General features: G+C 38.3%; 1 protein-coding gene across 1 annotated transcript; it reads left to right on the forward strand.

The window, feature by feature from the left end:
* Positions 1–3,387: 3,387 nt before the first annotated feature.
* Positions 3,388–3,942, forward strand: LOC138868780 (uncharacterized). The gene has a single exon (XM_070146353.1). It carries the CDS (start codon positions 3,388–3,390, stop codon positions 3,940–3,942), a length of 555 nt encoding a protein of 184 aa, XP_070002454.1.
* The last annotated feature ends 11,330 nt before the right edge of the window (positions 3,943–15,272 follow it).

Raw genomic sequence — 15,272 nt, forward strand, 5'->3', positions numbered from 1 at the left:
ACTCAGGAGCTCAAAAGGTTGAAAAAAGAATGGAAGACATTTTCAAAATTAAACAAGGGGACTCAGAGTTGCTTAGAGATTTTGTTGATAGATTCCAACGTGAGAGGATGACTTTACCTCGTATACCTGATAACTGGGCTGCAATAGCTTTTGCAAGAAACTTAAATGACAAAAGTTCAGAAGCCACGAGAAGACTTAAAGAAAGCCTTCGAGAGTTCCCTGCAACCACGTGGAATGACGTTTATAACAGGTATAGTACGAAGTTGCGAATTGAGGAAGATACTGTACCTCAGTTTCATCATGAAGAAAGGAGCAAGAACAGAAACCGAAAAAAGATCAGGTAAAAACAGGTACGATCCATATATGGGACCTGCAGGGAAAGACTCACGGTCAAACCAGGATAGTCAATGGTATGATCAAAAATCGAGGAACAGGGAATCTGGTTCTTCATCAAGGTTAAGAAATGACCAAAATAGACAAGAGTCACGAGATGATGACAGAAGTTTAAAGGCAAGGTTCAGTGGATATAACTTTAATGTCACTACCTCCGAGCTCGTAGCTGTTTTGCGGAGCATGGGAGATAAGGTACGATGGCCAAAAGAGATGCGGTCAAATCCAAATAGACGCAATCCAGACCATTGGTGCGAATTCCACATTGATCACGTGCATAAAACTTCAGAATGTAGATTCTTACAAAGTAAAGTGGATCATTTATTGAAACAAGGGTATCTCACCGAGTTATTAAGTGAGAAAGGTAAGCAAGCCTATATGAAATATAGGCAAGAGCCACCAAAGCCCCTTTCACCCAAGAGAACCGTGAATGTTATAAGTGGGGGGGGGGGAAGATATTCACGGTGTAACATATACGGCTTCCAACAAGGTTTCTAAAGTAACGATAACACATGGGAAACAAGTACGTCAAGTTTTGGAAAACGAAAGTATTTCTTTCGATGATGCAGATACCGAATGAGTAATGACCCCACATAACGACCTACTAGTAGTATCTTTACAGGTACATGATACTAATGTAAAACGAGTTTTGATTGATCCAGGAAGTTCCGTAAATATTATACTATTAAGGGTATTACGTGAAATGCAAGCTGAAGACAAAATGATACCTAAGGCGCATACCTTGTCCGGGTTCGACAATTCAAGTGTGGTAACAAAAGGAGAGGTAATTCTAACAACTTTTGCTACAAGTGTTGTTAAAGAAACTAAATTTCAGGTAGTAGATATGGAACTGGCTTACAATATGATCATGGGGAGACCTTGGATCCGTGATATGGATGTTGTCCCATCAACTCTACATCAAGTTATTAAATTCCCATCACCGTGGGGAATTTACCAAATTCGTGGGGATCAGCAGACAGCCAGGAGTATCAACGCTGTAACAGATACGAGCACAGTAAATAAATAAAATAGCAATTACAGGAAACAGTTGAAGGTATTAAGGATCAAACCTCAACTGAACAAGAAAAGACAGATTTAGACTCGAGACCTGATACAATTCAAGAACCTGAAGAGAATGAAAATATCAAAACAACAATTGAAGAGCTCGAGGCTGTGATATTATTTGAGCAATGGCCTGAACGAAAGGTTTATGTTGGAGCCAATTTAAGCTCAGACATGCGAGGTATGTTGATTGAATTTTTAAAAGCTAACGTGGACTATTTTGCTTGGTCCCATGCTGATATGACAGGGATACCACCGGATGTGATAACTCACAAACTAAATGAAGACCCATCCTTCACACCAGTAAAGCAAAATAAAAGAAAGCAAGGAGCTTTCAAAAATCAGGTGATTCAAGATGAGGTTCAAAAGCTATTGAAAATTGAGTCAATCCGCGAGGTAAAGTATCCTAATTGGTTAGCAAACACAGTTGTTGTACCTAAGAAAAATGGTAAGTGGCGGGTTTGCGTGGATTATACAGATCTTAACAAAGCCTGCCCAAAAGATTCTTTCCCTTTACCGCATATAGATCAGTTAATTGATGCAACTGCAGGACATGAACTTTTGAGTTTTTTAGATGCATATTCGGGGTTCAACCAAATTAAAATGGACCCCAGTGATGAAGAAAAAACTTCTTTCATCACAGACAGGGGGACTTACTGTTATAAAGTAATGCCCTTTGGTCTCAAAAATGCTGGAGCAACCTATCAAAGGTTGGTCACCAAAATGTTCTAAGAACATTTAGGAAAAACCATGGAGGTATATATAGAAGATATGCTCGTCAAAACCCAGCATTCTCATGATCATATTTCTCATTTATTTATTACATTTGAAATTTTACGAAAATTTAATATGAAACGCAATCCAGAAAAATGTGCATTTGGGGTTGCCTCAGGCAAATTTTTGGGTTTTCTCATTTCTAACCGTAGTATTGAGGTAATTCCTTCTCACATCAAAGCAATAGAGGAGATCCCTGATATCCTTACGAGTAAAAAAGAAGTCCAAAGGCTAACGGGAAGAATTGCAGCATTGGGGAGGTTTATTCCCAAATCTTCAGAAAAATATTTTAAAATTTTCTCCGCACTCAAAAAGCAAGATCATTTTGAATGGAACGAAGATTGCCAACAAGCCCTTAGAAATTTAAAAGCTTACTTGTCAAATCCACCACTATTGGCAAAACCAAAGGAAGGAGAAAAGCTACTCATCTATTTGGCCGTGTCAGAAGTTGCGGTAAGTGTTGTTCTAGTCCGTGAGGACCAAGGTAAACAATCTCCTATATATTATGTAAGCAAGTCTTTACTAGATGCTGAAACACGATATCCACAACAAGAAAAATTAGCATTAGCTTTGATCATGGCATCTAGAAAATTAAAACCTTATTTTCAATGTCATCCCATTGTTGTAGTTACTGCTTCTCCATTACGAAACATTTTGCATAAACATGAATTGTCAGGGAGGTTAGCAAAATGGGCTATAGAATTAAGTGATTACGAAATCATTTATCTACCTAGGACTGCTATAAAATCTCAAGTATTAGCTGATTTCGTAGCTGATTTTAGCCAGTGGATGCATTTAGAAGCAGAAAAAGAATTACAAGTTTTTAATGGTGCAAACCCGGGGACTTGGATTTTATTCACTGATGGTTCGTCTAATGTAAAAGAAGCAGACCAAGGGATAGTTCTCATACCACCTACGGGTGAGACTATTAGACAGGATATAAAATGTCATTCTATAACTAACAATGAAGCAGAGTATGTGTCTGTAATTGCAGGTCTAGAATTGGCACGAGAACTCGACATAACACAGATTATAATCAAGAGTGATTCTCAACTCGTGGTCAATCAAATGTCGGGGACTTATACAGCCAGGAAGACACGAATGCAAGAATATATCGAAAAGGTACGGGAACTAATAAAGGAATTCCAAACTTGGAAGGTAATGCAGATCCCAAGAGATGAGAATGTAGAGGCAGATGCTTTAGCTAATCTTGCATCTGCAGCAGACGTAGCAAACGACACAAATGCTTCAGTCGTACATTTATTTCATTCCATTCTCGAACCTGATAAGAACGAGGTAAATTTTAATCATTTAACATGGGATTGGAGAAACGAAATTATTGCTTTTTTACAGCGCGAAATCGTGCCTGATGACAAAAGAAAAGCTTATGCACTTCGCAAAAAAGCTACTCGTTATTGTTTACATCAAGGAAATCTTTATCGAAAGATGTTCAGTGGACCATTAGCAAGGTGTCTCGGACCTTCCCAAACAGAATATGTGATGAGGGAAGTACATGAAGGACATTGTGGAAATCACGCAGGAGGCAGGTCGCTGGTAAAAACGCTGATTCGAGCAGGTTATTATTGGCCTAAAATGGAAGAAGAAGCAAATGGTTTCATGTCCAAGTGTGATAAATTTCAAAGATACGACAATAATATGCATAGACCAGCTGAGTTACTGCACCCTGTTATAGCCCCGTGGCCCTTTATGAAATGAGGAATGTATATCGTAGGTCCATTGCCACAAGCAAAAGGTCAAGTGAAATTTCTACTTATACTTACAGATTATTTTACTAAATGGGTAGAAGCAGGAGCATTTAAACAGGTATGAGAGAAGGAAGTTAAATACTTCATTTGGAGAAATATAATATGCTGTTTTGGAGCACCAAAGGAAATCGTGTGTGACAATGGTCCGCAATTCATATGAGCTCAAATCACAGAATTTTTTCAAAGTTGGCAAATTAAAAGGATAACATCTACACCATACCATCCAGTGGGTAATGGATAAGCGGAATCCACAAACAAGGTCATTATCAACAACTTGAAGAAAAGGTTACAAGATTCAAAAGGTAATTGGCCTGAGGTATTACCTGGAGTATTATGGGCTTATCGTACAACGACAAAAACAAGCACGGGAGAAACACCATTTTCAATGGTTTATGGTGCGGAGGCCTTAATTCCAGTTGAAATAGGAGAACCGAGCACACGGTACGTTCAAGCATCGGAGGAATCAAATGATGAGGAGATGCAGGTGAACCTTGATTTGCTCGAATGAAGAAGAGAAGCTGCATTATAAGAATGGCAGCACAAAAGCAAGTAATTGAACGATATTACAACAGGAAAGCACGCCTCAGATTTTTTAAAATTGGGGACTTCGTGCTTAAAAAGGTGTTCCAATCTACAAAGGCTGCTAATTCAGGAAGGCTGAGTCCGACGTGGGAAGGACCCTACAGAGTTCGTGACATTGCAGGAAAAGGAGCATACGAGTTGGAGACAATGGATGGCAAGATTCTACCCTCACATTGGAATGTTGTCCACCTAAAGAGATACTACTTTTGAGAAAGTACCCACGGTCAGGTTTCGCTATGTTACAATTTTTCTTTGAATTGTTAAAATTTTACTAACGATTTTAGATGCTAGGCTGAAACCCTTACCCGTTCCAAATGATGAGTCACGACCTGCACGGAAAAATGGAATATTCTAAAATTCCAAGCCTAGGGTTATAATTAATCTGATGGAAATACACACGGGTTAGGCAGTCTTCATCTTTAATCACACCTCCGAGTCCCGTATGTTTTTCTATTTTCAGGAAAAGGACCAAATTGAGAGAAACAAACAAGTGCTCGAGGCTTCATACTTCAGCGCTCAAACACTTGGGGGACTGCATATTGTATACAGATACGTGCGGTTAAACGGAGACGTAAATCGAATACGAAAATCGAAAAAATCAGGCCACAAAGAGACAAGTGTCGAGCAGAAGTTACAGAACCTCAGCATTCATCATTGTGTTCTTTCCCATCAAAACAAAGGAAGATGCAAAACATTCATCATAGTGTTCTTTCCCATGAGAACAACGGAGTCACCTCTCAAACCCTTCCTAATACATTAAGATAGGGTCATGACTATGTATTGAAACGGGTTATAAGGAAAAACCTTGTTGAATAATATTTATTTTGTAAAAATCTGTTACAAGAAAATCAGTTACGAGAAAGTTATAGATGTATTTTAATACATGTAATATTCAAAAGCTTGTCCAAGTCCATGAATAAAAACTTGTCAAAGTTGTTTCAAACAAAACATGTGTATTCCTATTTCTTTCATCGTATTGTAACACCATTATGAAGTTGAGACGTCTTCTTCATTAATTGTCGATATATATAAAAGGGCCCTCTTTTATAAACCTCATGTTAATAAGTCATGAGAAGAATCGTAAAGCATTTTCAAAGGATAAAAACGCTAAACTATTCTATAAGTCCTAAATAGATAAGGAAAAGGAAAGAATAGAACACATTGAAGTACTAACAAACTTCTTGATATAATTTAAAAGACTAAATAGAAACTTAGTCAATAAAAAGTTTATACAAGTGCCCCATTATGATAACTGGGGACTTTCACCAAAATATCCCTTAAAAAATAACTAAGGGATAAAATCATCATCCAACAAAGAAAGTAAAAACAAAGTCTGGAAATTTAACTGGTCACTGAAGGGGTTGGCACATCAGAAGTTGCAATATTAATTTCACTTTCAGAAATAGCCACAGGCACGGTGGCAACTTCTGAAGAAGCAGCAACAGGAGCGGTTTCAGCTGGGCTTGAAGTGTTAGGTTCAACGAGGGGAGCAAGAGTCACGGAAGTTTCAGCTTCCATAGACTGAGTCATAGAAATTTCAAGAAGTTCTCCCTTTCCCACATAGCAAGATCATTCTTTAACACTTGATGTTCAGCTAAATGAGAATCAAGGGAAGCTTCAAGGGAGGCATGAGAACTCTCTAAGGCACGTACTTTGTCAGAGGAGATCCTTAAATCAGCTTGAACTTGAGTCAAGTTCTGCACTAATTCTCCTGCATATTCTTCTTTCTTGTCCAAGAGTGCCTTAAGTTCTCTGATTTCTTCACTTGACTTTGATAACTGTTCTGAAAAGCAACATTCAAGGCGCTCCTTGTCTTTTTCAAATTGACTTGAAGAAGCTTTGGCAACTGCTAACTCAGAAGTCAGACCTCGCTTTTGCTGCTCCAGGTGATTTCTACTCTCTTGCAATTCTTCTATAGTTCCCTGAGCATTCTCAAACTGCTCTTTCCAATTAGCTGCTTCTAGCTAGGCTCCCTTGGCTATTTCCTCAGCCTCGTGGATAGACTTTTCAGACTCACGAGTTTTTTTTTCCAGAAGGGAAATTCTTCCCATCAATTCTGTACCAATGAGGTTAGCCTACAGTGACAACTCATAGAAATAAGAATTTAGAGATAAAAAAAAACTTGTTAGTAAGTAAAGAGAAAATACCTTCAAAGTAGAATGAACTATGTCATTCATCAGAGTTAAGCAACTGTGACTTCTCATCTTCTTCTTCTCAATATCTCCAATCAAAGGCCCAAGCCAGGCATCTGCTCCACCAGACTTCCTTAAAAGACTTTTATTAGCAGGAACTTCAGGTGTAACGCTCCTCATAGCCAAGCTTCTGCTACAGGAACCCTCCTCTGCATGTTGAACAGAGGAAGGGAGAGCTATAGAAGGAGGAGCGGTAGAAGAAGTGAAAATAATAGGAGTCAAAGGACTCGAAGCAGGTAAGGGAGCAGAGACAAGCAAGGGAGCAGAAATAGATAAGGGAGCAGGAACAGATAGAATGGGCAAGGAAGAACTTGAAACCAACGGAGGAATAGAAGGAATGGGAACAGATGAAGAAAAAGGAACTTCATCTAAAACTGGACCTAGTTCTCCACTTTCAAAACCACCAACGAAGAGATGTTGAATAGACTCATTGGTGTCCCTCGGAGTGGTTTCATCATCAGAAGGAATGTGGACAGGTTCGGTAAGAGAGGCACGGACAGGGGTAACTTCAACTTCATCCTCGGAAACGATGCGTCTCCTAACTCTTGGTCTAGCTATCAAAGAGGTGTCTTCATCTTCATCATCCTCAGAATCCTCTTCTACAACTTTCCTCTTTGATAGCGTAGCTTGAGTTCTCTCCAAAGAGAGTGAAGTACCAGAAGAGGCTCGAAGGGCAATAGCTACTTCAACTGTCATTCCTCGAATAGCAAATCCTGACAAAAAGAAGGATAAAAAAAGTTAGAAACAAGAAAGGACTTAACATACGAAAAAGCATAAAGAGATGCATACCGTGAGTTTTCACTTTCCAACCATGTAAAAGAGAAATGGATTTCCAAGTTCTCGCCTCCATAGGCATGGCTTTCAAGATTGAATCTACCCAACCACGAAAATTAGGAACGGGTTCCACATCTCTCATAGTTGCTACAGAAAAGCAAAAAGAGACGAAATTAGAAAAGAAATTGAAATTCTTAAAGATAGGTACAGTAAGTAAAAAAGAACTTACGTGCAAAGTTCCACTTCTCAGGGAAGGGGATATTTGTTTCACCCACCAAATCAACTGTGCGTACAACAACATAACGAGTGTACCACCCACGATCCTTGTCATCTTCAGGGCTTACCAAGACACTTTTACTTCTTGCAGTTAAAGTAAAAACCCCATGACGGAATAATTTGGGGTGGTAAAGATGAATAAGGTGGGGAAAGGTAAAGCTAACATTGGCTTTTATAGACAAATACCTTAAACAAGCCACTGCTCTCCATACAAGGGGGCCAATTTGTCCCAAACAAATTTTGAAAAAGCGACAGAAATCTAGTATAACTGGTTCAATAGCAGGAATAAATCCCAAAGTGAAGGGGTAAGTATAAACAAAAGAAAATCCAATCCTAAAAGAAGATATTCTCTGGTTTGGATTAGGGATCACTATACAAAGATCACTTCTCCAGTTGCAATCTTTTCGAACAATAGAAACCAAAGGTTCAGTGATTAGAGAAGGAAAAGTGTCAGCTTTCTCTAAATTAACAACTTGTTCACGAAGAGATTTTCTATCATTCTCAAAGGATAAGTCATTGGGTACTATTTCCTCAACTAAAGGCTCTTGAAGAGGCTCAGAAAGTTCTTTACCTTTAGAAGAGGATTTCTTAGTGATAGAACCTCTAGAAATAGTGCCAAAACTAGAAGAAGGAGTGATGGAACCAGAGGAACCACCACGAACGGATCCTAGGCTACGAAGCCTGCCACCTCTACCCCTTCTATGTCTTACAGGGGCGTTGGGGAAGCTATCAAGAATTGGGATTCTCTTAGGGTTAGGATTCCGAGACGCCATTGCAGAGAAAGGATGAACTAAAGGAAGAAAGGTTAAATATGTATATAATAGCAACCGTCAAACAAAGAAGTGTAATGATGGAAAGCCTATAATAAAGGCAACTATCACTTCGTGAATAAAGGGGATGAAGAAGCCTTGAAAAAAAGGCTGTAGAATTACAGAGCCAATCAGAAGGTGACACGTATGCAGAGCATTAAATAGAAAAGACAACTGAAGCGTCAGTACCGTCATAGCATTGATTACGACAAAAATTCATTTTTTGTGAAGATCTACTTCCCAAATATTTAATTGATAAATAAATGGAAAGTGGGGGGACTATTTGTATTGGGAAAAAACTGAGTCTGAATATTGAAGATGATGTGTCATGACACGTGGACTGGTCAAAAGGTCAAAACGCAATAAATAGCCAAGAGGCACGGGCGACAACAGATATGGGGAGAAGAAAGCAACATAGGCGTGGACCGTTACTCAAATGGCACAAGTCTCGTACCTATTTGAGTCATTTAAGGACCAAAGATCGGAAGAAGTAGAAGATACAAATCTGATGACGTAAAAGAGTCTAAATACAACATTAAATATCAAATACGTTAGAAAATTTGAATTAAATAGAAATGATTGTGTAACGTTTCTTCTAATGTCATTTATTGCTCATAATTGCCTCATTAAGACAAAGTCATTACACCTTCTCCTAGAATCAACTATAAAAGGAGAAGGACTCAACATCTGTAGGGACACGAAATATTATTGAGATTACACTGAAATACAAAACTACTTATTACTTTATTATTCTCAGAAATCTTCTATTATTTTCGTCTCCAAATTATCAGTAACCCAAATTTCTCTTTATTTCTAGCTTTGACCAAAGACTCAGATTTTTGAAATAAATTATTTTCTCTTCGTATTTTCTTGCTTTCCAAAACAGAAGAGTCTAAAGAGGGAAAAACACAAAAGAGATTGTGACTATTCAAATTAAAAGGCTCGAAAAAGTTACAAATTTCAGCATATTTCTCCTTTATATACCATCAAAAAACCTTGAGAGGGAGCAAACGAATTTCATATTATTCAAAAGCACCATCCTTAATTATTTTTCTCAACATGGTTCACTTCTTAGTGAAGATCCACTTTTTGTTACTATTATTTATCATGATCCACAACATTCAAGGATGTACGTTCCCTTTACTTCGACAACACCAGGTGCACGTTCTCAATAATCTTTCTGTCAATTCCCCTAAACTAGAACTACACTGTGCATCTGGAGACGATGACCTTGGGTATAATTACCCTGATGTTGGAACAGATTTCAATTGGGAATTTTGTGCGACCAGACGTACATTATTCTTTTGTCATTTTTGGTGGAATGGAAAAGATCAAGCATTTGATGTATTTAACGATTTGTATTATTGCATTCACGATGGAAAAGGTTTTGTTCCAGAGTATACTACCAAATGCCTATGGAAAGTGCAGTCTGATGGTTTTTATTTGGGTTATTATAATGAGGATGTTGGTACGATTGTTTACAGAAAATACCGTGATTGGTGAGCTTATATTTTTTCTTGCTTGTGAAATTAAGTAAATTAGAAGGAAAAAGGGGACTGCCAGCAATGTTGAGTGACTGCCAAGAATATTTATTTGTTTTACAGTTTTAGGAAGCTTGCATTGCAATATTAAAAAAATAAACTTTGTTCTGATCATGGTTGTATTGTGGTACTTCCCCGTGTTTAATACTTACTTTAACCCCCCCCCCCCCCCGCCCCCTTTTTTTCTTTTTTCCTACAAAGGATTTTCTTATATATTCGTAAATATTACACAAGGTACATATCACTACACGAGTAATTTAACAAAGAAAGAAAACTTTTAACACATAAGATTAATCTCGTAGTAACTAATGCTATAATTTAGAAAATACAGTATAAATTCAGTAAAGAGCTTTTATTTTATGATTTTGTCTAGTTTCGGATTATTGTAATCCAACTTCAGATAGTGATAATCTTAAGTCCTAACTTCGCTGTTTTCTAATAAATAGTATTCTTTTCTTTCTTCTTTTGGCTAAAAATAATGTAACCAGCTTCTCCTTTATCGTTTCGACATGTTTCGTTTTATAACAATGAAGACCATCTTCTTTTGACTCCGAAACGTTGTATATTTACCCATAAAATCGACATTTATGTTCAATAACACATAATCAACTCTACAAAACCAAGATCACTACAACCAGTTTCATAAGAAATCTATTTTTTAGTATTCTAAAGTCCGCTATTCTTCCTCCTATCAACTATGTGATTATGTCAAATGCTAGAGCCAGGATTTCAAGTGCATGAGTTCGGGATTCTAATCATTTTAAGTTACTGGCTTCTAATTTTTTTTTTTACATATTCAATTGATTTTTAAGACAAAATACTGTGCTGGAACCAAAGCTAGTGAATTCGGCCGAACCCATTACCGATACTCTAGCTCCGTTCCTAATTATCAATCGCATGAAATCGGTTATCGAGAACAATAAAAGCACGTTCAACAACTGTTCTCAATGATGTACGACGGAAATTGAACAATTCTTTCTTATTTTGGAGAGGACGATCACTATACTCTTGTAAGTGAGCGTACTCCATGATAGAGATGAATAAACGTCCCCTTATAAAATCCATATCCCACATCTACAAAATGCTAATATTTATTTACAAAACAAAAGTAAAGTAAATTAATATACATTATTCATCTATTTCTTTCTATAAACTACTTTAGACTAAATAAGGTACCTTAGGAAACTTGACACTCCCGTGCTCCAATGTAAAAAGGACAGCATGGTACACAAGGTATTCAGTATTTGCACAGGATTTGAGGAAGGGTGATGCCTCAGCGAGCGTGATATAGACAGCCTACCCTTCTATGAGGTGTAGGTGTCATGACCCAAAATCTACTAAAGGTCGTGATGGCGCCGGACACCACTGTCATGCAAGCCAACACTAAATAGTTAATTAAATTCTCATTTTAATATCTTTGAAATCATAAATTTCCTTCAATTTAACTAGTAAAAGATGAACTTTACATAATAAATAATAATGTTTTCCAATTTCAATATTGAATATCCAAAAATCATCCCAGAACCAGGTATCACAAATGCATGAGCATTTACTATAAAATAAAATATAATAACTGTCCGGAATACAAATTTGGGACAGAAAAGAAAATACAAATACTCTGAAGGAAACTCTGCTGGCTACGGATCGTAACATTAGATGCAGTTCACCTAAGTACCCGTGTCAACCATGCCGTTGCGCCCACTAGGCCACTAGCCATACAGGTGCCTGTATAACAAAATGCACAACAAGTGTAATATGAGTACGGAAACAACGCTTATCCTGCCTAATCTCGAAGAAGTAGTGACGAGAGGTCGACTCCGACACTTACTATGGCCAACAATAATGTATTGATAATATGGTTAATCATGGATTTTTTTAAGACGACTAACCAGGTAAGCAATTCTTTTGTTAATAAGAGATTTCCAAATTTATTTTATATTTTAATAATTTATATCTCCGGCCAATGAGGCCACATCAATTATCAATAATTTTCAAACAATCAATTAAGTCATGCGCAAATCATGCCAAGGTCGTACGACCCGATCGAACATAATATTTAAATTGTGCACTGCCAGAGGGTCGAACGGTGCGAACCATAGATGCATCTACTTAATCAGCCTAGGCATTCAGCCTGTTCCATAAAAAGAAAAAACAATCAAATAGTCAGTTAAGAATTCATCAATGAGCAATTACCCAAGGAAATGTCAATCCTCTTTTAACGGTTAAGAAAATGAAGTTTAACCTTTTAGAAATACCTTTACCAAGTTCGCTATGCTTTAAGCATTTTAAATTGACAATAAGGTTACAAATATCGAAAGTATAGCATGTTTTTGGGTCCTAGATTACCCGAACTTAAGCATAATAGTAGCTACGCACGGACCCTCATCACCTCGTGCGTACGTAGCTCCGACAAATAGAAGCACATATTGAATTATTTTACCTATGAGTTTAAGTCCCTCTTACAAGGTTAGAAAGGAGACTTACCTCGCTCCAAAGTTCCATGACCAGCTCCCAAGCCCTTCCGACGACTCAAACCGGTGCCCAACGCTCCAAAACTAGTCCATAATTGTGCAAACCCATAAATATATACTCAAATACTAATTATAATCCTATTTGCATCAATTTTTAACTCCGTTCGAAAAGTCGATAAAATCACCCTCGGCCCACATGCCCGGATTCCATAAATTTTCGAAGATGAACTTTACCCATAACCCCACGAACTCAATTATATAATTTATTCTAATTCCATGCCTAAATTCGTGGTCAAAATTCAAGAATACCAAATTCTAGGTTTTCTACCAAAACCCCACAATTTCTACTAAGTTTAATGTCTAAATCCATATAAAAACTTTGTGTTTAACTCACAACTAGTAGAAATCACTTACCTCATGATAGATGATGAAATCCCCCTCTTCAAAAGCTCCAAAAATTGCCCAAGCCGTGTGAAAAATGGGTGAAATGAACTCAAACCCCACTTTTAAAACATTCTGTCCAGCCCAACCCACCCTTCTTCGTGTTCGCGATCAAAGCCTCACATTCACGAAGGCTCTAGACTCCTCTGCTTCGCGTTCGCGGTTGGGGCTCCACGTTCGCGAATGCTAAATCGTTGCAGGCCCAGCTCCCCCTTCCTTCTACACGTTTGCGGTTGACCCTTCGAGTTTGCATAGGCCCCTTAGGCAAATCCCTTTGCGTTCGCGAAGACCAAAACTCAGCAACCTCAAATTTCCTCTATGCGAACGCGGGACTCCCTTTGCATTTGCAAAGAAGGAAACCAGATACCAGTAACAACAATCCAAAACAGCTCGAAATGATCTGAAACAATCCTAGAACACACACGAGGCCTCCGGGACCCTGTCCAATCACACAAACCAGTCCCATAACATAACACGGACCTACTCGAGGTCTCAAATCACATCAAACAACACCAAAATCATGAATCGCACCTCAATTCAAACTTAAAGAACTTTAGAACTTCAACTTCTACCATCGATGTCGAAACCTATCAAATCACGTCCGATTGACCTCAAATTTTGCACACAAGACACACTCAACATTACGGACCTACTCCATCTTCCGGAATCGGAATCCGACCCCGATATCAAAGTGTCCAGTTCTGGTCATACGTCTAAAAAACCTTCAAATTTCTAACTTTCGTCAAATGACTCCAGAATGACCTACGAACCCCCGAATCCACTTCCGGATGCGCTCACAATACCAGAATCACCATACGGAGCTATTCCCAGACTCGGAATCCCAAATGGACATCGATAACATTGAAATGCACTTCAACCCAAATTTATGAAATCCTTGCCAAAATGCTAACTTCCACAATAGGCACCGAAACACTCCCGAGTCATCTAATACCCGATCCAAACATCCACAATTGAAATCATCATACGAATCTGCTAGAACATTCAAATCCCGATTCTGAGGTCGTTTACTTAAAACTCTAGCCTTAGTCAACTCTTCCAACTTAAGGCTTCCAATGTGAGGATTTTCTTTCCAAATCAACTCCGAACTTTTCGAAATTCAATTCCGACCATGCGTACTAGTCATAATACCTGAAGTGAAGCTGCTCATGGCCTTAAACCACCGAACGACACTCTAGAGCTCAAAACGACTGGTCGGGTCGTTACATTCTTTCCCACTTTAACATACGTTCATCCTCGAACGTGCTAAGAACTGCGCTGCAGTTGTCTGAAATCACTATTTAACACCTAGTGCACCCACTCGTGCTATCACAACTCAGTTGAGCACATTTGCTCGAGCAACTTTGGAGATTACTCTTTTGTTTAGTCATGTTAGCCTTAGAGCCAAATTCCAACATCCAGAATTCTCTGTCAGGACTGTTTCCATCATACGAACACCACATCAATCACTACACGATGCACCAATACATGATTACATACCTTTGTTGAATTCACACTATGCATTGCATGCCCCGCATGACCATAATAACCTTCTATGATAACAATATCCGAAATTCCATGAATCTAATGCTCACAACACACCTCATCACACATATAAGTCATGTTCTAACTCTTGCAATACTGCAACGATGGAAGAGGTGTGTAGAAACTCATAACCAACTACCGAGTCAACAAATCATTGAGTCTGTTCTCCTGATAGGAACCATTACCTCTTTATGAACAAAATAATGATATTTGATCCTTAATAGACTTTATATTATCCGATCGCATTGATCCCAAATCCGAAAATCTCGTCTCACCCAACATAAGTTGTTCAGGTAATAAGCCACCTCAGACGTTGCCAAAAGTCTCATATAATGCCACAATATGCCAATAAGCTACAAACACGAACGTGACACATAAGGAAAATGAACTCTGGCAAGGATTACTCAACCCGTGTGACTTATTTTACCAAACAAAAAGATGTTATGAACCTTCCGCAGAAAATAGGAAGCAAAACACACAATAATAGACATAGGGGAAATTGTACTCAACATCACACTGTTGCGGCGTGCAACCTGATCCACACATAAAATCTATATAAGAAGATACGTACCGAGCTAGAATTCTTATTGCTGGCAAAATACACGAATATCTGCCACAAGCACGCCAACTGCATAATACTATCTTTGGGAGA

This window comes from Nicotiana sylvestris, chromosome 1 (assembly GCF_000393655.2).
Source record: "Nicotiana sylvestris chromosome 1, ASM39365v2, whole genome shotgun sequence".
Taxonomy (NCBI): Eukaryota; Viridiplantae; Streptophyta; class Magnoliopsida; order Solanales; family Solanaceae; genus Nicotiana; species Nicotiana sylvestris.